General features: G+C 35.0%; 1 protein-coding gene across 1 annotated transcript in view; it reads right to left on the minus strand.

Annotated features, from left to right (window-relative positions):
* ntsr1 (neurotensin receptor 1 (high affinity)) overlaps positions 1 to 26,900 on the minus strand; it is an 87,539-nt gene that overhangs the window by 13,686 nt on the left and 46,953 nt on the right. Inside the window, exon 3 of the mRNA XM_056449991.1 lies at positions 316 to 400. Coding sequence (XP_056305966.1) covers positions 316 to 400 — 85 coding nt within the window. The remainder of the gene's footprint in view (positions 1 to 315; positions 401 to 26,900) is intronic.

A 26,900-nucleotide genomic window follows, 5' to 3' on the forward strand; every position in this document is an offset into this window, starting at 1 on the left:
ATGTGGACAACAGATGAGAAAAAAAATACAAATAATAAAAAAAAAATGTTTTCCTGTGGTTTTACGCCAAAATAGAAGATCTAGGCTAAATAAAACACAAAATTAGACGTATATACCTAATTTCTTCACCCTATTATTAATAAAATAATGAATAGAAATAAAAAATATATTTATGGCTAGAAATTTTCTTGACCATTGCTAGCATGAGAAATTCTATCTTTATGCTGTGTCTTAGCTGATCTAGTCTAGTATGAGAATGCAAAATTTCCTTTCATCTTTATTTATATTTTAATAAGCTTTTAAATTAAAACTCACGTTGTCCATTCAGTGACATAGCAGTACATTAGTCTCCGGGCATGGTAGGGCAGCCAGCACACCACAAAAGCAATGACCACGGCCCCTGTAGAGAATAAAATAAAAGAAAATTAATAGGTAAAACTGAGTCATAATAAGCAGCAGTATCACATATGTAAATGAACCATTTTAGAAGCCCCGCCAGTGTAATAGTCACATTCACTAGAAGCAGATTTGTTTCCCTAATAGAAATGAATTTGCATCTGCCAATTTTATATGAGCGATTTATTATTTTGTCCCCTGATCTGTCTCACTTCATTATTTCACAGATCCCATTTCAGTTTATCCTTTCCCTCTGGCTCTGGTCTGAGTCAAACAGGGATTGACTCGGTAATCTCCACTGTGACTATTGATTTTTCACATAGTGTGAGGCGGTGACAGATCGCTTCTGCTTCCTCCTGCTGTCTCAGTGCACTTCCCACACTTCATATGAAGGCTTTTTGAATCTTACTCTCTTTTTTTATTGCTTCAACTTAATAAATTCTATCTTACTTGTTAAGTCTGCCTTCGTGTACCACATTTTTTGTAGAATATTTTAATGGATCTTTATTAATAAATTATCCTTGGTTTAAGAGAAAATTCCTTTTCCAATATAATCTGACTCCAGGAAACTGTGTGGGCAGCAACAGTTATCTCAAAAGAACTATTTAAAGAGCTGAAACAGGTGTACAGGCCAAACGTTTACTATAGACAACTTAGTGGACAACTAGAAATACAGCAGCTAAGGACATTTAGCAGGTGCAGTCTCCATCGACAACATTTCCACGTGGGGTAACATGCCTAACTACACCTGCATTTCTAGAGTCGGCTTCTTTATGGCAAAATGGCAGAATGTGAATATGTTTATCTAACAAAGTCTAATAAACTGGCATTAAATCCTCTTCTAAAGCAGTTTATTTTGATCAAGAATTTTCCACATTTCCAGGTGCAAATGCTCTATTAGTTTCCAAAGGTGAACAACAAATGGTAACTAGATTATTAAAGTTTGAGGACAAACTTTGAGGCTGGCTTGTGAAAGTCTGTCGGTAATAGTTTATTTAGTTTAAACCCGTTTTAAAAAGTGTGAATAGATAGATAGATAGATAGATAGATAGATAGATAGATAGATAGATAGATAGATAGATAGATAGATAGATAGATAGATAGATAGATAGATAGATAGATAGATAGATAGATAGATAGATAGAACGATTAGCATGTCATTAGCATGATTCTACCATGAATTAGCATGTTATTAGCATGATTCTAGCATGAATTAGCATGTTACTAGCATGATTCTAGCATGAACTAGCATGTTATTACCATGATTCTAGCATGAATTAGCATGTTACTAGCATGATTCTAGCATGAATTAGCATGTTACTAGCATGAATTAGCATGTTACTAGCATGATTCTAGCATGAATTAGCATGTTACTAGCATCATTCTAGCATGAATTAGCCTGTTACTAGCATGATTTTAGCATGAATTAGCATGTTACTAGCATGATTCTAGCATGAATTAGCATGTTACTAGCATGATTCTAGCATGAATTAGCATCGTTCTAGCACGAATTAGCATGTAACTAGCATGATTCTAGCATGAATTAGCATGTTACTAGCATGATTCTAGCATGAATTAGCATGTTACTAGCATGATTCTAGCATGAATTAGCATGTCACTAGCATGATTCTAGCATAAATTAGCATCGTTTTAGCATGAATTAGCATGTTACTAGCATGATTCTAGCATGAATTAGCATGTTACTAGCATGATTCTAGCATTATATAGCATGATTCTAGCATGAATTAGCATGTTACTAGCATGATTCTAGCATGAATTAGCATGTTACTAGCATGATTCTAGCATGAATTAGCGTCGTTCTAGCATGATTCTAGCATGAACTAGCATGTTACTAGCATGATTCTAGCATGAATTAGCATGTTACTAGCATGATTCTAGCATGAATTTGCATCGTTCTAGCACGAATTAGCATGTAACTAGCATGATTCTAGCATGAATTAGCATGTTACTAGCATGATTCTAGCATGAATTAGCATGTTACTAGCATGATTCTAGCATGAATTAGCATGTTACTAGCATGACTCTAGCATAAATTAGCATCGTTTTAGCATGAATTAGCATGTTACTAGCATGATTCTAGCATGAATTAGCATGTTACTAGCATGATTGTAGCATGAATTAGCATGTTACTAGCATGACTCTAGCATGAATTAGCATGTTCTTAGATAGATAGATAGACAGACAGACAGACAGACAGACAGACAGACAGACAGACAGACAGACAGACAGACAGATAGATAGATAGATAGATAGATAGATAGATAGATAGATAGATAGATAGATAGATAGATAGATAGATAGATAGATAGATAGATAGATAGATAGATAGATAGATAGATAGATAGATAGATAGATGAAAACAGTTTGAAAAAGGATTGATAGATAGATAGATAGATAGATAGATAGATAGATAGATAGATAGATAGATAGATAGATAGATAGATAGATAGATAGATAGATAGATAGATAGATAGATAGATAGATAGATAGATAGATAGATAAAAACAGTTGATAGATAGATAGATAGATAGATAGATAGATAGATAGATAGATAGATAGATAGATAGATAGATAGATAGATAGATAGATAGATAGATAGATAGATAGATAGATAAAAACAGTTGATAGATAGATAGATAGATAGATAGATAGATAGATAGATAGATAGATAGATAGATAGATAGATAGATAGATAGATAGATAGATAGATAGATAGATAGATAGATAGATAGATAGATAAGTATGTCAGTCTGATGGAAAGCTATGAGGTCACAAAGTTTGATCTAATGTTAAGTCAATGACAGTCTTTTGCAATGGAAGTCTATGGGACAGTTGTTGCTAGGGTGCAGTATCTAGTTGTTAGGGTGTGGCTAGAAAGTTAAAAGCTCATCAGTGATTGGCAGTTTGGTAGTCTGAGTTAAATGAGCCCAGTTAGAAGTCAGTGTGACACTCTGATGCAGAGTTATGAGCTCACAGAGTTTGATTCAATGTTAAGTCAATGACAGTCTTTTGCAATGGAAGTCTATGGGACAGTTTCTAGGGTCCAAAAGTGGTTGCTAGGGCGTGGCTAGAAAGTTTAAAGGTGATCAGTCATTGGCAGATTGATAGTCTGAGTTAAATGAGCCCAGTTAGAAGTCTGTGCGACAGTCTGACGCAGAGTTATGCGCTCACAAAGTTTGATCCCATGTTAAGTCTATGGGATTTTTCCGGTGGTCCCGGGGGTGTTTTCGGAAAACCGAAAGTCGGATCAGTCGGAAAAGATATAGCAATCCGAGTCCGAATAGTTCGGAGGTCTGGTGCGAGTTTGGTGGTCATAGCTCGAAAGCTCTAGGAGGAGATAGAGTTTAATTTTTAGTCTCAGAAGAAGAAGAATAAAAAAAAAAAAAAATAAATAAAAATAATAAGTTTAAATAGGATAACAGTAGGTTGGCTTTGACAAGCCAGCCTAACTAGATTATTAAAGTTTGAGGACAAACTTTGAGGCTGGCTTGTGAAAGTCTGTTGGTAATAGTTTATTTAGTTTAAAGTAGTTTTAAAAAGTACGAAAAGATAGATAGATAGATAGATAGATAGATAGATAGATAGATAGATAGATAGATAGATAGATAGATAGATAGATAGATAGATAGATAGATAGATAGATAGATAGATAGATAGAACAATTAGCATGTCATTAGCATGATTCTACTATGAATTAGCATGTTATTAGCATGATTCTAGCATGGATTAGCATGTTACTAGCATGATTCTAGCATGAACTAGTATGTTACTAGTATCATTCTAGCATGAATTAGCATGTTACTAGCATGATTCTAACATGAATTAGCATATTGCTAGCATGATTCTAGCATGAATTAGCATGTTACTAACATGATTCTAGCATGAATTAGCATGTTACTAGCATGATTCTAGCATGAATTAGCATGTTACTAGCAAGATTCTAGCATTAATTAGCATGTTACTAGCATGATTCTAGCATGATTTAGCATGTTATTAGCATGATTCTAGCATGAATAAGCATGATTCTAGCATGAATTAGCATGTTACTAGCATGGTTCTAGCATGAATTAGCATGTTACTAGCATGATTCTAGCATGAATTAGCATGATTCTAGCATGAATTAGCATGTTACTAGCATGATTCTAGCATGAATTAGCATGTTACTAGCATGATTCTAGCATGAATTAGCATGTTACTAGCATGATTCTAGCATGAATTAGCATGTTATTAGCATGATTCTAGCATGAATTAGCATCGTTCTAGCATGAATTAGCATGTTACTAGCATGATTCTAGCATGAATTAGCATGTTACTAGCATGATTCTAGCATGAATTAGCATGTTACTAGCATGATTCTAGCATGAATTAGCACGTTACTAGCATGATTCTAGCATGAATAAGCATGATTCTAGCATGAATTAGCATGTTACTAGCATGGTTCTAGCATGAATTAGCATGTTACTAGCATGATTCTAGCATGAATTAGCATGATTCTAGCATGAATTAGCATGTTACTAGCATGTTTCTAGCATGAATTAGCATGTTACTAGCATGATTCTAGCATGAATCAGCATGTTACTAGCATGATTCTAGCATGAATTAGCATGTTACTAGCATGATTCTAGCATGAATTAGCATGTTACTAGCATGATTCTAGCATGAATTAGCATGTTACTAGCAAGATTCTAGCATGAATTAGCATGTTACTAGCATGATTCTAGCATGAATTAGCATGTTATTAGCATGATTCTAGCATGAATTACCATGTTATTAGCATGATTCTAGCATAAATTAGCATGTTACTAGCATGATTCTAGCATGAATTAGCATGTTACTACCATGATTCTAGCATGAATTAGCATCGTTCTAGCATGAATTAGCATGTTACTAGCATGATTCTAGCATGATTTTGCATGTTACTAGCATGATTCTAGCATGAATTAGCATGTTACTAGCATGATTCTAGCATAAATTAGCATGTTACTAGCATGATTCTAGCATGAATTAGCATGTTACTAGCATGATTCTAGCATAAATTAGCATGTTACTAGCATGATTCTAGCATGAATTAGCATGTTATTAGCATGATTCTAGCATGAATAAGCATGATTCTAGCATGAATTAGCATGTTATTAGCATGATTCTAGCATGGATTAGCATGTTACTAGCATGATTCTAGCATGAACTAGTATGTTACTAGTATCATTCTAGCATGAATTAGCATGTTACTAGCATGATTCTAACATGAATTAGCATATTGCTAGCATGATTCTAGCATGAATTAGCATGTTACTAACATGATTCTAGCATGAATTAGCATGTTACTAGCATGATTCTAGCATGAATTAGCATGTTACTAGCAAGATTCTAGCATTAATTAGCATGTTACTAGCATGATTCTAGCATGATTTAGCATGTTATTAGCATGATTCTAGCATGAATAAGCATGATTCTAGCATGAATTAGCATGTTACTAGCATGGTTCTAGCATGAATTAGCATGTTACTAGCATGATTCTAGCATGAATTAGCATGATTCTAGCATGAATTAGCATGTTACTAGCATGATTCTAGCATGAATTAGCATGTTACTAGCATGATTCTAGCATGAATTAGCATGTTACTAGCATGATTCTAGCATGAATTAGCATGTTATTAGCATGATTCTAGCATGAATTAGCATCGTTCTAGCATGAATTAGCATGTTACTAGCATGATTCTAGCATGAATTAGCATGTTACTAGCATGATTCTAGCATGAATTAGCATGTTACTAGCATGATTCTAGCATGAATTAGCATGTTACTAGCATGATTCTAGCATGAATAAGCATGATTCTAGCATGAATTAGCATGTTACTAGCATGGTTCTAGCATGAATTAGCATGTTACTAGCAGGATTCTAGCATGAATTAGCATGATTCTAGCATGAATTAGCATGTTACTAGCATGTTTCTAGCATGAATTAGCATGTTACTAGCATGATTCTAGCATGAATCAGCATGTTACTAGCATGATTCTAGCATGAATTAGCATGTTACTAGCATGATTCTAGCATGAATTAGCATGTTACTAGCATGATTCTAGCATGAATTAGCATGTTACTAGCAAGATTCTAGCATGAATTAGCATGTTACTGGCATGATTCTAGCATGAATTAGCATGTTATTAGCATGATTCTAGCATGAATTACCATGTTATTAGCATGATTCTAGCATAAATTAGCATGTTACTAGCATGATTCTAGCATGAATTAGCATGTTACTACCATGATTCTAGCATGAATTAGCATTGTTCTAGCATGAATTAGCATGTTACTAGCATGATTCTAGCATGATTTTGCATGTTACTAGCATGATTCTAGCATGAATTAGCATGTTACTAGCATGATTCTAGCATGAATTAGCATGTTACTAGCAAGATTCTATTATTAATTAGCATGATACTAGCATGATTCTAGCATGATTTAGCATGTTATTAGCATGATTCTAGCATGAATAAGCATGATTCTAGCATGAATTAGCATGTTACTAGCATGGTTCTAGCATGAATTAGCATGTTACTAGCATGATTCTAGCATGAATTAGCATGATTCTAGCATGAATTAGCATGTTACTACCATGATTCTCGCATGAATTAGCACGTTACTAGCATGATTCTAGCATGAATTAGCATGTTACTAGCATGATTCTAGCATGAATTAGCATGTTACTAGCATGATTCTAGCATGAATTAGCATGTTACTAGCATGATTCTAGCATGAATTAGCATGTTATTAGCATGATTCTAGCATGAATTAGCATCGTTCTAGCATGAATTAGCATGTTACTAGCATGATTCTAGCATGAATTAGCATGTTACTAGCATGATTCTAGCATGAATTAGCATGTTACTAGCATGATTCTAGCATGAATTAGCATGTTACTAGCATGATTCTAGCATGAATAAGCATGATTCTAGCATGAATTAGCATGTTACTAGCATGGTTCTAGCATGAATTAGCATGTTACTAGCATGATTCTAGCATGAATTAGCATGATTCTAGCATGAATTAGCATGTTACTAGCATGTTTCTAGCATGAATTAGCATGTTACTAGCATGATTCTAGCATGAATCAGCATGTTACTAGCATGATTCTACCATGAATTAGCATATTGCTAGCATGATTCTAGCATGAATTAGCATGTTACTAACATGATTCTAGCATGAATTAGCATGTTACTAGCATGATTCTAGCATGAATTAGCATGTTACTAGCAAGATTCTAGCATTAATTAGCATGTTACTAGCATGAATCTAGCATGATTTAGCATGTTATTAGCATGATTCTAGCATGAATAAGCATGATTCTAGCATGAATTAGCATGTTACTAGCATGGTTCTAGCATGAATTAGCATGTTACTAGCATGATTCTAGCATGAATTAGCATGATTCTAGCATGAATTAGCATGTTACTAGCATGATTCTAGCATGAATTAGCATGTTACTAGCATGATTCTAGCATGAATTAGCATGTTACTAGCATGATTCTAGCATGAATTAGCATGTTATTAGCATGATTCTAGCATGAATTAGCATCGTTCTAGCATGAATTAGCATGTTACTAGCATGATTCTAGCATGAATTAGCATGTTACTAGCATGATTCTAGCATGAATTAGCATGTTACTAGCATGATTCTAGCATGAATTAGCATGTTACTAGCATGATTCTAGCGTGAATAAGCATGATTCTAGCATGAATTAGCATGTTACTAGCATGGTTCTAGCATGAATTAGCATGTTACTAGCATGATTCTAGCATGAATTAGCATGATTCTAGCATGAATTAGCATGTTACTAGCATGTTTCTAGCATGAATTAGCATGTTACTAGCATGATTCTAGCATGAATCAGCATGTTACTAGCATGATTCTAGCATGAATTAGCATGTTACTAGCATGATTCTAGCATGAATTAGCATGTTACTAGCATGATTCTAGCATGAATTAGCATGTTACTAGCAAGATTCTAGCATGAATTAGCATGTTACTAGCATGATTCTAGCATGAATTAGCATGTTATTAGCATGAATTAGCATGTTACTAGCAAGATTCTATTATTAATTAGCATGATACTAGCATGATTCTAGCATGATTTAGCATGTTATTAGCATGATTCTAGCATGAATAAGCATGATTCTAGCATGAATTAGCATGTTACTAGCATGGTTCTAGCATGAATTAGCATGTTACTAGCATGATTCTAGCATGAATTAGCATGATTCTAGCATGAATTAGCATGTTACTACCATGATTCTCGCATGAATTAGCACGTTACTAGCATGATTCTAGCATGAATTAGCATGTTACTAGCATGATTCTAGCATGAATTAGCATGTTACTAGCATGATTCTAGCATGAATTAGCATGTTACTAGCATGATTCTAGCATGAATTAGCATGTTATTAGCATGATTCTAGCATGAATTAGCATCGTTCTAGCATGAATTAGCATGTTACTAGCATGATTCTAGCATGAATTAGCATGTTACTAGCATGATTCTAGCATGAATTAGCATGTTACTAGCATGATTCTAGCATGAATTAGCATGTTACTAGCATGATTCTAGCATGAATAAGCATGATTCTAGCATGAATTAGCATGTTACTAGCATGGTTCTAGCATGAATTAGCATGTTACTAGCATGATTCTAGCATGAATTAGCATGATTCTAGCATGAATTAGCATGTTACTAGCATGTTTCTAGCATGAATTAGCATGTTACTAGCATGATTCTAGCATGAATCAGCATGTTACTAGCATGATTCTACCATGAATTAGCATATTGCTAGCATGATTCTAGCATGAATTAGCATGTTACTAACATGATTCTAGCATGAATTAGCATGTTACTAGCATGATTCTAGCATGAATTAGCATGTTACTAGCAAGATTCTAGCATTAATTAGCATGTTACTAGCATGATTCTAGCATGATTTAGCATGTTATTAGCATGATTCTAGCATGAATAAGCATGATTCTAGCATGAATTAGCATGTTACTAGCATGGTTCTAGCATGAATTAGCATGTTACTAGCATGATTCTAGCATGAATTAGCATGATTCTAGCATGAATTAGCATGTTACTAGCATGATTCTAGCATGAATTAGCATGTTACTAGCATGATTCTAGCATGAATTAGCATGTTACTAGCATGATTCTAGCATGAATTAGCATGTTATTAGCATGATTCTAGCATGAATTAGCATCGTTCTAGCATGAATTAGCATGTTACTAGCATGATTCTAGCATGAATTAGCATGTTACTAGCATGATTCTAGCATGAATTAGCATGTTACTAGCATGATTCTAGCATGAATTAGCATGTTACTAGCATGATTCTAGCATGAATAAGCATGATTCTAGCATGAATTAGCATGTTACTAGCATGGTTCTAGCATGAATTAGCATGTTACTAGCATGATTCTAGCATGAATTAGCATGATTCTAGCATGAATTAGCATGTTACTAGCATGTTTCTAGCATGAATTAGCATGTTACTAGCATGATTCTAGCATGAATCAGCATGTTACTAGCATGATTCTAGCATGAATTAGCATGTTACTAGCATGATTCTAGCATGAATTAGCATGTTACTAGCATGATTCTAGCATGAATTAGCATGTTACTAGCAAGATTCTAGCATGAATTAGCATGTTACTAGCATGATTCTAGCATGAATTAGCATGTTATTAGCATGATTCTAGCATGAATTACCATGTTATTAGCATGATTCTAGCATAAATTAGCATGTTACTAGCATGATTCTAGCATGAATTAGCATGTTACTACCATGATTCTAGCATGAATTAGCATTGTTCTAGCATGAATTAGCATGTTACTAGCATGATTCTAGCATGATTTTGCATGTTACTAGCATGATTCTAGCATGAATTAGCATGTTACTAGCATGATTCTAGCATGAATTAGCATGTTACTAGCAAGATTCTATTATTAATTAGCATGATACTAGCATGATTCTAGCATGATTTAGCATGTTATTAGCATGATTCTAGCATGAATAAGCATGATTCTAGCATGAATTAGCATGTTACTAGCATGGTTCTAGCATGAATTAGCATGTTACTAGCATGATTCTAGCATGAATTAGCATGATTCTAGCATGAATTAGCATGTTACTACCATGATTCTCGCATGAATTAGCACGTTACTAGCATGATTCTAGCATGAATTAGCATGTTACTAGCATGATTCTAGCATGAATTAGCATGTTACTAGCATGATTCTAGCATGAATTAGCATGTTACTAGCATGATTCTAGCATGAATTAGCATGTTATTAGCATGATTCTAGCATGAATTAGCATCGTTCTAGCATGAATTAGCATGTTACTAGCATGATTCTAGCATGAATTAGCATGTTACTAGCATGATTCTAGCATGAATTAGCATGTTACTAGCATGATTCTAGCATGAATTAGCATGTTACTAGCATGATTCTAGCATGAATAAGCATGATTCTAGCATGAATCAGCATGTTACTAGCATGGTTCTAGCATGAATTAGCATGTTACTAGCATGATTCTAGCATGAATTAGCATGATTCTAGCATGAATTAGCATGTTACTAGCATGTTTCTAGCATGAATTAGCATGTTACTAGCATGATTCTAGCATGAATCAGCATGTTACTAGCATGATTCTACCATGAATTAGCATGTTACTAGCATGATTCCAGCATGAATTAGCATGTTACTAGCATGATTCTAGCATGAATTAGCATGTTACTAGCAAGATTCTAGCATGAATTAGCATGTTATTAGCATGATTCTAGCATCAATTAGCATGTTACTAGCATGATTCTAGCATGAATTAGCATGTTACTAGCATGATTCTAGCATGAATTAGCATGTTACTAGCATGATTCTAGCATGAATTAGCATGTTACTAGCATGATTCTAGCATAAATTAGCATGTTACTAGCGTGATTCTAGCATGAATTAGCATGTTACTAGCATGATTCTAGCATAAATTAGCATGTTACTAGCATGATTCTAGCATGAATTAGCATGTTATTAGCATGATTCTAGCACGAATTAGCATGTTACTAGCATGATTCTAGCATGAATTAGCATGTTACTAGCATGATTCCAGCATGAATTAGCATGTTACTAGCATGATTCTAGCATGATTCTAGCATGAATTAGCATGTTACTAGCATGATTCTAGCATGAATTAGCATGTTACTAGCATGATTCCAGCATGAATTAGCATGTTACTAGCAAGATTCTAGAATGGATTAGCATGTTACTAGCATGATTCTAGCATGAATTAGCATGTTACTAGCATGATTCAAGCATGAATTAGCATGTTGCTAGTCATTGCTAGCATGTGAACCATACAGGATTCATGGTGTGCTAGCATGAGTCAAATAAGCCAACCCCCGCTTCTCTACGATGTTCTGATACTGAGATATAGCTGCTGTTATATCGTTGCTAGGTTAGTCTGTTTTGTTGCTATGGAGTTGATTGACAGCTTAGACTGATGATGTATCAAAGCTTCTTGCCAGTATGAACAGTTAAAAACAACCCCCATGTCTCTATAACACTGCAGCAGGACGATATCAATCTGGGCCTCTATAATGGCAGTCTATGGGACAGTTGCTAGGGTGCAGTATCTGGTTGTTAGGGTGTGGCTAGAAAGTTAAAAGGCCATCAGTGATTGGCTGCTGGCTAGACTGAGTTAAATGAGCTCAGCCATTAGTCTTTATGACAGTCTGATGCAGAGTTATGAGCTCACAAAGTTTGATCCAATGTAAAGTCAATGAGCATCATTTGCAATGGAAGTCTATGGGACAGTTTCTAGGGTCCAAAAGTGGTTGCTAGGGCGTGGCTAGAAAGTTTAAAGCTCATCAGTTATTGGCAGTTAGGTAGTCTGAGTTAAATGAGCCCAGTTAGAAGTCTGTGTGACATTCTGACGCAGAGTTATGAGGTCACAAAGTTTGACCCCATGTTAAGCCTATGGGATTTTTTCGGTGGTCCCGGGACGTTTTTCGGAAAACCGAAAGTCGGATCAGTCTGAGGAGATATAGCAATCCGAGTCCGAATAGTTCGGAGGTCTGGTGCGAGTTTGGTGGTCATAGCTTGAAAGCTCTAGGAGGAGATAGAGTTAGAAATTTAGTCTCAGAAGAAGAATAATAAAAAAAAATAAAAAAAAAATAATAATAAGTTTAAATAGGATAACAGTAGTCTGGCTTGCTGCACAAGCCAGCCTAATAATAAGTTTAAATAGGATAACAGTAGGTTGGCTTTGACAAGCCAGCCTAATAATGTACACCCACAGTGTGCTTCAATATGTGTCTTTTGTAAATATTTAAAATATTGGTGTCTGGGATGGAGAGACCTATGTACAAGATTAATTTGAATGTGCCATACAACTAAATAGTGATCATAAACAGCTATAGAGACACTTTTCTAGAAACAGTATTCCACATGTCACAACTTAAGTGGATTAATGAAACAAAAAAATATTTAATAGTTTGGCAAGCTGTCCCGGGAGAGAACGCTGAGCCTAGATGTAACTGAGCCCTAGGCTCCTGCCTGGTCAATAAACATATAAAGAGGGTCCGGGATCAGGTACAGTATAGGTCTCGAGAGCTCCCCTTACAAAAGGGAGAAAAAGGAGGAGATGGGGTGGAAGAGGGGATCATGAAAGTTTATGAAACTTCATTTGTCGAAAATATTTTCGTCAACTAATAAATTGAAAAAAAAAAAAAGAAATCACAAGAAAGCAAGAGAAAGAAATAATTTTCCTGAAAACGCTGCTTTGAATTCTTAATCTCTTCAAATTACAGTTAAGGTTCAAACTCCAAAAAAAAAAAAGGACTGCCTAAGCACTTTGTTTGCACCATATTTTATCTGAAATGGCAACACAATCTCATGGCAATTCATAACTTTTTGATTTAGTGGCTAATTCGTATGAATTGATACGATCTCATTTGTACAATTTTGTATGATTTGTTTATCCCCCAATTAAGTTGAAGTGCATGTTCTCCTCTTGTTTGTGTCAGTTTCCTCTGGGTGCTTCAGTTTCTCCCACAGTCCAAAATCCAAAAAAATGCTGTAGGTGAATTGAATAAACTAAATTGACCGTAGTGTGTGAGCGTGAATGTGAGAGTGTATGGGTGTTTCCCACACTGTAAAAAATTGTGGTTGCCTGAAATTTTAAAGCTGAATCAAATTACCCTTATGAGTCCATTGAACTTATATTATGCTAAACTGACTTAAAACAGCTTGTGTAACTTACAAAATTAATTTAGAACATGATTAACTTAGTTCATTAAGTTACAATGACCTAAAAACATATGCTGTCAGGACTATTTGATCATATAATTTTTTACAGTGGGTTGCAGCAGGAAGGGCATCCCCTGTGTAAAACATTTGCTGGATAAGTTAAGTTGGTGGTTCATTATGCTGTGGCAACCCCTGATAAATAAGGGACTAAGCCGAAAAAAAAATTAATGAAGGAATACCGGGCCTGTAACGGTAAATTTTAACATTATTTCTGTAATATTGGGAAAGCTAATGTCAAACTGATTATTGTAAAGGATGCCTTTGCTGACAATGTGATCAGAAGTTATATTTTAACGTGTATTTTTGCATATTTGAAGCTCTAAATATAGCTGTATTCATTTATTTGTTTTTAATTTGACTTTTATCACATTTATACAAACATGAATTAAAGAATGTTCTATAGAAGTAAAGAATGAGATTTCTGTTGACCCTTCAGATTGTGCAAACTGAAATGACAAATTTTAAATGTATTTTTGTAGATTATTTTCTCTTTTTCACCCAAAAATGAGATTGTTGACTGAGTATTGTGTAATGGGATTTCCCATTATTTGGTGTGCAGCAAATAGTGGAAAGTTACAGTGTTTACAATAAATATAGAGAACATGAGATTTATATTTATTTATTTTTATTACAATAAAACAGCAGTTCAGCTCAAGCAAATCCATTTGTTATCGAGCAGTGGGCAGGGAGAAGCAGCTCATTTGGATTTAAAGTCACAGGCTACAAAAACAGCTACATAGTCCTCAGACGCTGTAAATATATGAGAACATTCTATTTATTTACTTTCACTACAATAAAACAATAATTAAGCTCAAGCAAATCCATATATTACCAAGCCATACACAGCTCCTTGTATTCTTTATCTCTCAGTGCCAAAGCCGAGAAGTGCTAAAACCAAAGCCATTTAATTTCTTTCTGGATCAATCTAGTCACCCATTTGTCACACAGATGGGGATTTAAATAGCTGTGTGTGAATAAGTGCATGTGTTTGTCTGCAAGAGACAGAGAGAGAGATTTATGGAGGGATTCCTCTTTTCTTTTTGAAATGTCAGCAAAAAATGCTGACTCAAATTATCTCTGCTTTTGTGAATTATATCAACAACCAACGTTCTGTTTTGATCTGCGTTCCTCATATGATTAAATCTTGCCCAGGGGTCTTCTAGTTACACAAATTGAATTTGTATTTCTTTATATGAAGCTGCTAGAAGCAATTAAAAGATAAAGCCCAAGAGAAGGAAGTGGGAGACTGATAAATATTGGTCTCAGCTTGTTTCTTTTAAAAATGCCAATCTGTCTCAGAGGTTTATCTGGGATTTCCAGCACTAGCAGTCACACTCAAGAGAAAGAATTGGTCCTTATAAAGTGTCGACACTTTATTGAGAAGCATGAAAATGCTGAACAGTAAAATAACAAGTGCAAAAAATTCTTATCAGTGCTCTCTGCCTTCAGAACTAACATTAGAATATAAATGTTTTTTCCATTGATAATGTGGCGTTAATATAAATGTTGCTCTGAACCTTTCAGCACACTGCAGTCAAATGGCTGACTGCATTAGGAATTTAGGCTGTAACACTTTCACTGAGGTTAAATTGAATCCTTTGCTGCCACTCTAAATGATCTTGTTTACTTTGATGAATTTCATTTTCTTCTCATTCCACCTGTCCGTCTCATCACCTTACCCCTAATGGAGTTGTAAACGAATAAGTCACTTTATATCTCGGTGTTAATGTGTGAGGGCAATGTTGGCACACAGCCACGAATGAAATCTGTGAAATTTAACCATAGACACACAATAGTCTGAAAACGCACACACATGCACACATTCCCTCACACATGCAAGCAGGCACACACGCACGTACGCGCACGCGCACGCACGCCCGCGCACACACACACACACACACACACACACACACACACACACACACACACACACACACACACACACACACACACACACACATATACATATACATTAACCATAACCCCCTATTAATATACTTTTAAAAGATGACTTGTTCATCATGGAGGGTGGAGGAAGAACAGCAGCTGCCTTTGTTCATCATTATACTGAATAAACTCTCTTTATTTGAACTGCAACCTCTATGTTTTCTGTCCGAGCCTGACAATGACGGTCTCTGATAAATCTAGATGAATTAAAAATAAAAATATAGAGTTTAAATGTAAATATACAGTGTTGAAATTAAGAGATGGACGAGAGAGGTGGCTGAGTTTTCCTGGGTGTAATAAATACAAGCCTCAGTAAGAGAAAATATCCACATGAACACCCAACAAGAAACTGGTGTCTTATCAAATGATTTATTTGTGTAAAAGAAATATGAATGTATTAACCCTTCCAGATGAATCACATGCAACGTTATTTTGTATAACATTGACAGCCATTATTTACAATATTTAAAGAGTGCTCAACATAAATGAGTACATCCCTCAGAGATCTCTCTTTTAGATTAGTATTTTCTATAGGATGCTTTCCAATGATATTTTTGTGCATATACTGTACATTAGTTGGTACCAAAACCAAAATTGTAACTTGTAATTTAAAATAAAATAAAATAAACTTATAAAATAAAATAAATAAAATAAAATATAATTGCAATTTAAAATAAAAATAATTATTTTGCCCATTGAATCAACTTTTGGAAGCTGTTTGGACAGAACTGTGTGTAAATATAGTATCCACTCTCAGATTTAAGTGATAGAAACACAAGTCTCTTTTTTTAAATTACTGACATTAAAATAGAATCCAAATAAGCGTGATTTTGAGGCACACCACAACGATATCGCAAAAATTTATATCACGATATATTTCCTAATTTCGGTTGATACGATATATTTCCAATATCGATATTAAAAAGCCAGGAAAAAACAGGCAAGACCAGACACAATGAATTTCTGTACCCACAAATGTCTGCAAACTGAATTTGCAAAGTCTATAATAACATCCAGACTCTTATAACTTCTTAAAAAAAAACTGTCCAAAAAAAATTTATGTTCACTTTTTATTTAGCCTTTAGCTTGATATAAACTATCAAATAAATATAACTGTCATATATATATATAAATGTATAAATAAATAAGCTGAGGGTTTTATCTGTCTATTTCTATTTGTGTATAATTACCTAATTAAATTAAAAGGTTTAACATAAAATATTTCTTATATATTTTAATACCTCTATTAATCACATTGTTTCTATTTCATAAGCTTTACAATAACCTGATTCCTGATAAATGTTTGTGAATTTTATTTTGTATGTTTGCGCGAGTGCTATATGCCACCGAGTTTGTGTAGAATGTGTGTTAACTTGGGTGTTTATGCGAGGATCGATTATATGCAAGCATCGAGTTTATATGTATGTGCATGTGTATGTGGGTGTATGCATGCATCAAGTTTATATGAATATGCGCAAGTGTCATACATGCTTTGAGCATTCAATAGTATAGGTGTATATGCACATTACATGTTTTATGAATGTGTTGATAAGCGAAGTTTGATTGTAATCCTACACAGCGTCTCAAAGCATCTGTGTTTGCTTCATTACCTTCTCTTCTGACACCGCTGGTTTCGGTGTCGGGGAGGTTGGCTTAAACTTTTATGAAACCTCATCTTCTGACTCTTAGTATGTTTCATCGGGTGGAACTGCTTCAAATGGTGGAACAGATTTGATGTGTTCCCCATAGTAGTCGGCACCAATCTCCGGCACATTTTGCAGAGCACCGAAACTAAAAGTTTTTTTGGAACTTATAAAGCCGAACCACTTCCACACCACTGCATAAGTCTTTCCTCTCTTATCAACTAATTCATTTGCATTTTTACTTGGGGAAAGCTTGTTCATTCATATCTGTATTCAGGGCACACTTCAGGGCAAACTTTCTGCGACGGAGCTTAACCAACTGCTGCTGAGCGCTGGCAGCGCGTGTGTGTGATGTACGTCATCACGCAAGTGTCATCACGCTCTTTCTGACCGCTGAGCACTGAACATCATTCAGCAACGAATGATAATATATAAGTTACTATACAAATAATATATATGTATTTGCAAATTTATATCGAAATACCGGAAATGGGTTTAAAACTCTACCGTGAAAAAAAATCTACCGCGATATATATTGATATCGAATTATTGTCCAGCCGTACCGCAACGTGATGTAAGAGTGCGATTTTCCCCACCCACCAAATTGACAGGTGCCATGTCTCCATAATAACATGTATACACATGTCCACAGAACATTTTTTGCAAAGAAACTGGGATTAAAACATGTAACAACTCTCTGCAATCATCTGCACCTCAATAATTATTATTTATAAATTTAAAACGTTTTTAAAACAGAGCATGTTTGTAATAAAGCAATAATTTGAAATTGCAATAATTTGAAATTGCAATAATTCTTAACCGCTTTAATCACCACTGCCACATGGTGTCAGTAAAAGCTAATATGTGTGTGTGTACTGCAAACGGCATTTGTGTGTGAGACTCATAATTTCATAAAGGCTTGAATAAACTCCACCACAAATACATCAAATAAACTTACTTGGTGTTTTTGTCTAATGAGCTGTATTTCAGTCTCTATCATTGACGGCTGTTTGTCTGACGTAAAGCAGACATGCACGTCAGTCTGGTGGGCAGGGAGAAGCAGCTCATTTGGATTTAAAGCCACAGGCTACAAAAACAGCTACATAGTCTTCAGACACTAAAATAAGCAGATTCTATGTTATATAATAAAGAATCTGATGGGTGTTTTGAGCTGAAACTTTACAGACACGTTCTAGAGACACCAAAGTCTTATCTTGTAAAAGAGGTAAAATAGGTGCCCTTTAAGAACACAGTCCAAAATTAGTACACCCAAATTAATATGTTGGGGAAAATAAAATATATGCAAAAAATAAAATAAAAAATAAACAAAAAAACAGGAACAATCAAGGAAAATAATCAATTAATGATAAAATTAATTGAACTTTTGAAGATTTTTGCTAATTTGAATTTAAAGGTTTTATATTTCTATTCCCAAAGATGTTTGATGACCAAATTTTTATTTTAATGCATATAACTGGTTAATAAAAAACGTTGTTTTTTAAAATTGAATCAAAATACATTGGGAATTTTTTTTTGTTTTAAAAAGATGTACTCATATATGCTGACTATGTATATATGTCACCTGTAAAAAATGCAGGGTTTCACACAATTCATTCATGGTGTCCCAAAACAAATTGATTAAGTTAACTCAACACTTTTAACAAATGCATGTGGATTGAACATAAAAAAATTAAGTTGTGTCAATAAAAATCTCAAGAATTATTGATTGAGCTTATTTAAAATAAGTTTGAACAAGCAAAAATTTTTTTTGAGTGTATGTATGTATGCATGTATGTATGTATGTATGTATGTATGTATGTATGTATGTATGTATGTATGTGTGTGTGTGTGTGTGTGTATGTATGTATGTATGCATGTATGTATGTGTGTGTGTATGTATGTATGTATGTATGTATGTATGTATGTATGTATGTATGTATGTATGTATGTATGTGTATGTATGTATGTATGTATGTATGTATGTATGTATGTATGTATGTATGTATGTATGTATGTATGTATGTATGTATTATGTATGTATGTATGTATGTATGTATGTGTGTGTGTATGTGTGTGTATGTATAAATGTTTTGTATGTGTATGTATGTATTGTATTTATTTAAATGTTTTAACCATAATGTAAGTGTGGGTGGTAGGGTGTCAGTCAGCCTTGTTTGTTCTCAAAGCCTGGTTGATCCCACTCCCACCAATGGCAGTGGATTTACATGGAAACATAAATACAGATCAATGACAGATCACGCAGCAGAGGATTATGCTTCTATACCGCAGTGAAAACACAGACTGCTTCAGACAGCGCTGTCGACACAAATAAAGATGTGTACAGCATATAAACAAACACAGAGAATGTTGTGTATTTGTCAGGTGCTAAGTGAAAGCAAAATAAGCTTGTCCATCTCAGGTCATTATACAGTACCACGCAGTCTTGTTTTCATTTGTAAACAGTGGACGCATAATGCATTTACAAATGACAAAATCTTGCCCATTTCTGTGCTTTGATAAGCCCTAATTAGTTCTATTCTTTTAGGTTGTGAATATGGTAATTAGGCGGTTCCGTTGAGTATTTTGCCCATTAAATTGTGGCCCCAAACCCACTTTTATTCTTTTGGGGGGAGGGGGGTCAGTCTCATTTAGCAGATTAAGACTCGTTAACTAAATGCAACTTGAATTATTCATAGAGCTAGTATAGGGCATATTTGTGAGAGAAGCAACACAAAAATGGTGAGCAATATCTGTTGGATGTGATTATTAGCATGTGAAAAGGCCCAGAGATGGCACTTCCTCTTCTCAGTCAGACTGAGACCTGTCACAGTTCTTACACAGGGTCAAGATGAGCTTATAATCACACTAAAAGCCAATGAGAATAGATCTTTCTCCATTTTTACTCACTCTACAAAGGTAATTTTAAATCTACTGGTGTACAGTATCTTGAGCGTGCTCTCAGTCTACAAACGTAATTTCATATACGCATGTCTTTTGATCCAAATGCTGTTTAGGACATTGTTTATCTATAGTAAATTAAATTTAGTAATTAGACTGATAATAATTATATAGATAGATATACAGTATGCTCATAATTGTGAAATTTAATTACAATGTATTCTGTATTATGTCTTCCGTGTCGTACTCTGCAGTAGTGTTTGTGTTTTTGTTAGTTTGTCCTGTCTCGAGTCACATTCCTACAATTAGTTTCACCAGAGACGAATTGTTGGACATTCGGGCACATACACCACCGAATATTTTTCCATACCTGGATTTATCTGATGTTCTGTTGGACATTGTAGTCGGCGGAGCCGCGGTGCTACTCAAACGCTTTCAAGCGCGCAGACGAGGAAAGCGTGCAGGTGCGCTTGTGAAACTCAGACAGCGCGGATTTCTGACCGCGCTGCCTAGCATCCATCTAGCAAATCTCCGCTCTCTACCCAACAAAATAGACGAACTCATTCTGCTCTCTCAGACAAACAGGGATTTTCTGCATTCAGCTGCTCTGTGTTTCACGGAAACCTGGCTGAACGACACCATACCGGACAACGCACTTCACCTACCGGGCTATCAGCTGTTTAGAGCGGATCGCGACGAAGAATCAACGCGGAAATCACGCGGTGGCGGGACGTGCTTTTACATCAATGAAAGGTGGTGTACAGATGTAACAGTTTTAAAGAAGATGTGCTGTCCAGATCTCGAAGCACTGTTTATTAACTGTAAGCCTTTTTACTCCCTGCGCGAGTTCTGCTCGTTCATCCTCGTCAGTGTTTACATTCCTCCACTCGCGCACGCAAGCCTGGCGATACAGAAACTAGCTGATCAGATCACGATGTTAGAGCAACAACACCCGGACTCTGTTTTAATCATTCTAGGGGACTTTAACAAAGCAAAACTGTCCCGTGAACTGCCAAAATATAGACAGCATGTTACAAGTCCCACAAGAGACAGAAATATACTGGATCACTGTTATACTACAATAAAGGATGCATACCGCTCCGTCCAACGAGCAGCTTTGGGACACTCTGACCATTGTTTGATTCATCTCATTCCAACCTACAGGCAGAAACTGAAAACAGCCAAACCTGTATTAAGATCTGTGAAAAGATGGACTAACGAAACAGAGCGGGATCTACAAGCCTGTTTCGACCTCACTGACTGGAGTGTTTTTGAAGCTGCTGCAAACGATCTGGATGAGCTCACAGAGACTGTAACATCTTATATCAGTTTCTGTGAAGACGTGTGCATTCCTACCAGGACTCAACTCACATACAACAATGACAAACCATGGTTCACTGTAAAACTCAGACAGCTACGTCAGGCCAAGGAGGTTGCTTACAGGAATGGGGATAGGGCCTTGTATAAGCAGGCCAAATACACACTGGAAAAGGAGATCAGAGTCGCAAAAAGGAACTATTCTGAGAAACTAAGGAGTCAGTTCTCTATCAGCGACTCTGTCAGTGGATCAACAGCTTCCTAACGGACAGGCAGCAGCTGGTGAAGCTGGGAAAATTCTCATCTAGCATCCGCACAATCAGCACTGGCGCCCCCCAGGGGTGTGTCCTCTCCCCACTGCTCTTCTCCCTGTACACAAATTACTGCACATCAAAAGACTTCTCTGTCAAGCTCTTGAAGTTTGCAGACGACACCACACTTATCGGCCTCATTCAGGACGGTGACGAGTCTGCTTACAGACAGGAGGTTAAGGAGTTGGCTGTCTGCTGTAGCCACAACAACCTGGAGCTCAACACGCTCAAAACAGTGGAGATGATAGTGGACTTCAGGAGAAACCCCCCTGCTCTCCCCCCACTGAGCATCATGGACAGCATTGTGGCAGCAGTGGAGTCATTCAGGTTCCTGGGCACCACCATCTCTCAGGATCTGAAGTGGGACACTCACATTGACTCCATTGTCAAAAAAGCTCAACAGAGGCTGTACTTTCTTCGTCAGCTGAGGAAGTTTAACCTCCCAAAGGAGCTGCTGAAACAGTTCTACACCTCCATCATTGAATCAGTCATCTGCACATCAATAACTGTGTGGTTTAGCTCAGCTACTAAATACGATCTCCAAAGACTACGTCGAATAGTTCGGACTGATGAGCGAATCACTGGTACAACCCTTCCTACTCCCCAAGAACTGTACTTATCCAGAGCGAGCAGAGGGGCTGCCAAAATCACTCTGGACCCCTCACACCCAGCACACTGCCTCTTTGAACTTTTACCTTCTGGTCGACGCTACAGAGCACTGCGCACCAGAACAGCCCGACACAGAAACAGTTTCTTCCCTCAGGCAATCCATCTCATGAACACTTGATGATAATAATTGCGAAACCAACATCACTACTTGCTATACACTTTTATACACATATACACTTATTTAACAACACACTTTACATGCCAATTTGCACATAACAGCTGCACATATAACGTTGTATATAGTAATAAACATGTACATACACTTGTCAATCTGTATAATTGCACTCACTACTTACTTCTATTTTTTAAAACATATTTATAATCTGTTTTTTGTCCTGTCTCTGTAATCCTGTTGCACTGTAGAAGCTCTGTCACGAAAACAAATTCCTAGTATGTGTGAACATACCTGGCAATAAAGCTCTTTCTGATTCTGATTCTGACCTCAAACACATAGGTGAGAACATATTTGAAAGCTATACAAAATAAATACAAAATCACCTAATTTAAATATGGTTTGATTCAGTTTTCATGAACTAAAAATTAAAATACTTCTAAAGCATTTAATAGTCTGAATGGTAATTTTAATATTACAATTACATTATTAAAACAAGCTATTATACCATTATATAACAGACCAGAGCTAACATTAACTAATAAAATTCAAACATTTATATATATATATATATATATATATATATATATATATATATATATATATATATATATATATATATATATATATATATATATATATATATATATATATATATATATATATTCATTCATTTTTTTTGCAGCGTAGTCCCTTTATTAATTAGGGGTCACCACAGACGAATCAACCACCAACTTATCCAGCATATGTTTTACGCAGCGGATGCCCTTTCAGCTGCAGCCCATCACTGGGAAACATCCATACACACTCATTCACTACAGACAATTTAGCTTACCCAATTCACCTATATGAAATGAAAACTTGTATTGTGAAATGTCAGCCTTACTTACAACCATAGTTTGTGTTGTAAAGTTGTATTTAATAAAAAACAGTAAAGTTGTGACAATATGTAAAAAGTAATAAATACATTGTACCATTGTACAACAAAAACATAACAGTAGTGTGAGCCAAAGTTTGAAGGAGCAAGCTGCGTTTTTGCAAAATCATGTTATTTTTTCCTTAAACAACAGATTTAAAAAAATTATTTGTTGTGAATTATGGCAAATTTTTCTAACTCTGTTCAGGTGTAACTTGTAATAATAAATTATAACAAATAATATAAATATTGCCTGAAAGTGGTTCTTAAAGTGTGGAATTCAGTGTATGCTGTGAGATACATTTTGGAGCTTCTGTTATATCAAGAGAAATGCTTTTGTGGCTTAGAAATTATTTCAAAAGTTAATCTCAGATCCTCCTGCAGCCACTGACTATATTGTTCATACAAAACAGCATTAATATTATTATTTCAAATAATTTTCTAAATGATTAAAGGGTGGTACTATAAGAAATGGAACTACTGCTTTATAATAACATGAAATGCCATTTAAATAAAAAAATTTTACAATGAGCACAAACTTTAGACTTGAGCTAAACACTTTAAAATACATATAAAAAGATATTTATTCCAACTGTCATTGTTTTGTTTTTTTAAATAAGATCTTAAAATTAAATTTGCAAATGCATTTTGTGTTTTCCTATTGTATATGTGTGATCCTTTTTGTCTAAAGACAACAATTTATAACCCCTTTCTATATAGACAATAAAGCTTTTGAATTAAATTGAAGGTTGTTAGTAATAAATTTTTGGTGGTCAAGTGAACTTAAATCCCTGACTAGCCTACAAAAGGATATCTTTCTATCCTTCTGTCTCATTATAGATCCTTAAAACCAGTTCATCACCAGAATTAGAATGAACCTGACTTCTTCAAATATCTCTCTAAGTGCCCGCTCTGGATCCAATTCAAGAATGAAAGTGGGCAATTCTACTTCTGAACTTTAACAGCACTCTATATAAATTCAAATTCTGCTGATGCTGAAGCGAGTGGAGCCGGCGTTAGATAAATTGTGAAGAATGGATAAAAGCACTGTAAAAATACTCTGACCCTATACAAACCTTCTGGTCACAAGAAAGTGTCCTCTGCAGATTAGCTTTAATTAGAGCTTTTCAGTCACCAATCTGCAGGACTGTACATTAACTATGAATCATGCTGTTTCAAAGACAGATGAAGAGTTTTAGGGGAAGACAGTTTGATTCTTGGAAAATTCACCTGGATCTATTAAGAGAAGGTGAACAACCCTTAATGCGCTGTGGTAATAATTGCTTGAGGTTGGGTGAACTCCTGCATTTATGTATTCACAGGCACTTGATATCAGATGTTTCTTTATTGTTGACATTGTTGTTGTTCTTTAATGGGTGCTAATGGTGATCCTGACAATATATGATAACACCTTTTTTTTAAGTTTACACACTGTAAAAAAGTTTCACACAATCCCTTCATATTGTCCCAACACAAATTAAGTTAACTTAATTGTTTTTGCTAATTTAAGTGGATCGAGCATAAAATAATCAAGTTGTCTCAAAAACCCCTCAAGAATTGTGTTGTTTCAGCTCATTTAAAATAAGTAGTTTGAACATGCAAAAAAGATACTTTATGAGTGTATTATTCAATTTTTTTAGACAGGAAAAATATAAAGAGTTTAGATGCAAAAACCTCTAAATCCATCAGACCTTTCTTGTAAATGAGCATTTTCTATCAGGCTCCTCTGATAAGGTTCAGAAGTTTCATTTTATATGTAATGAAAAGGTGATTAGCTAGTAAATAAAATACCCTTTTTTCAAAAATGTCACTTTAGACAATTCTCTGTTTTTTAACAAGGTAAATTATCCACGTATGCTTTTTATGCAAAACCCTCTAAATCCACTTATTGGAACAAGACAGTGTAATTAGTTGAAAATAAAGATGTCATTAGAAATTATTTTACCAAACATAAAACACATTACACAAACCACCTGAAATTTAAAATATATAAATCTGTCAAGTAAGTGGCGGTTCATTCCGCTGTGATAAACCAGGGAAAAAGCAGAAGGAAAATGAATGAATGAAATCTGTCAAGTGCATTAATCAATAACATTAAAACTGACATTGATTAAATCTTAACAATCTGTTGACATTTCTGATATTTAGGATTTAGATTTAATGTAGGTAGAGCAATGTAAACATTGCAAACATTGTAAGCTAAGCTTGGTAGATTCAAATAATGTAGCGTAAAACATTGTGAAACATCAATATCTGTGCATTGTCCATTATTATAAAAAGCTTACTGCACATTGTGTTTTCTTTTTCTTATAATGCACAGAGTTTTGAGGTAAGGGATGTTTTCATTTGCCATCCACTGACAGTCGGACAGGTTCATCCAGTTCACCAACCTCCATCTTTTAAAAATCGAAAACGGAATATGTCTCCTCATAAAAGCCAGCGTACCAGCGCTCTGCTACATTGAAAACATGTGACTCGATTCACGCTTCTGATTGGTTCTCAGCTTTTAGCAGCTTTTGCTGTCAAAGGCAAGGGGCGTTTAGCGGCTTTTGCCAACAAACTGTTATTTCTGAATGCGCTGACGCTGCGATTTAGATAATTTGAAGCAAATCTATTTGTTGATGGTGTAGTATGTGCCTAAAGCATTCACTCAATGTCATTAGCTCAGTGGTGTTTAGCGGCCTTTGCATCTGAACTCTTCATATATACTTGGTCAAAAAATTTGTGAGTATTTCAGTAGACATCACACTATGAGGTGAAAGTGTAAGCTACTCTGTAAAAAATCAGGGTTTCACACACTACTTCATGTTGTCCCAACACAAATCGATTAAGTTAACTTTTAAGCTAAGTTTTCTACAAATTTAGGTTGACTGAACATAAAACTATTAAGTTGTCCCAAAAAAACTCAAGAATTGTGTTGATTCAGCTCATTTTAGTTAAGCAGTTCGAACAAGCAGCAAAAATATTTTTTGGAGTGTAATATTGTGGCACAAATGATATATAATACATTTTTGAATTTATGAGGAACATGTACAAAATCACAGTAAACAAACTGTTGTTGAACAAATTGTATAGAAAGGCTACGTTTGATAACAGGATCTCATTATAATGCTATGCATTGTCACTAATGAGCTAGCTAAATAATTAAATGATTCTGCTAATACTTTAAAAATGTTTATTAATGTTGATTACTGTGTTTGTAGAATAAAAAAAAATATCTAATGTATATATAAAAATGTCTTTGTAGAAATGGCACATCATATTGTGGCTATACATTGAGTCTATAATCAATCACTGATGCTCAATGTATCTCTTATTCG

Source organism: Danio aesculapii, chromosome 23 (assembly GCF_903798145.1).
Source record: "Danio aesculapii chromosome 23, fDanAes4.1, whole genome shotgun sequence".
NCBI classification, from domain to species: domain Eukaryota; kingdom Metazoa; phylum Chordata; class Actinopteri; order Cypriniformes; family Danionidae; genus Danio; species Danio aesculapii.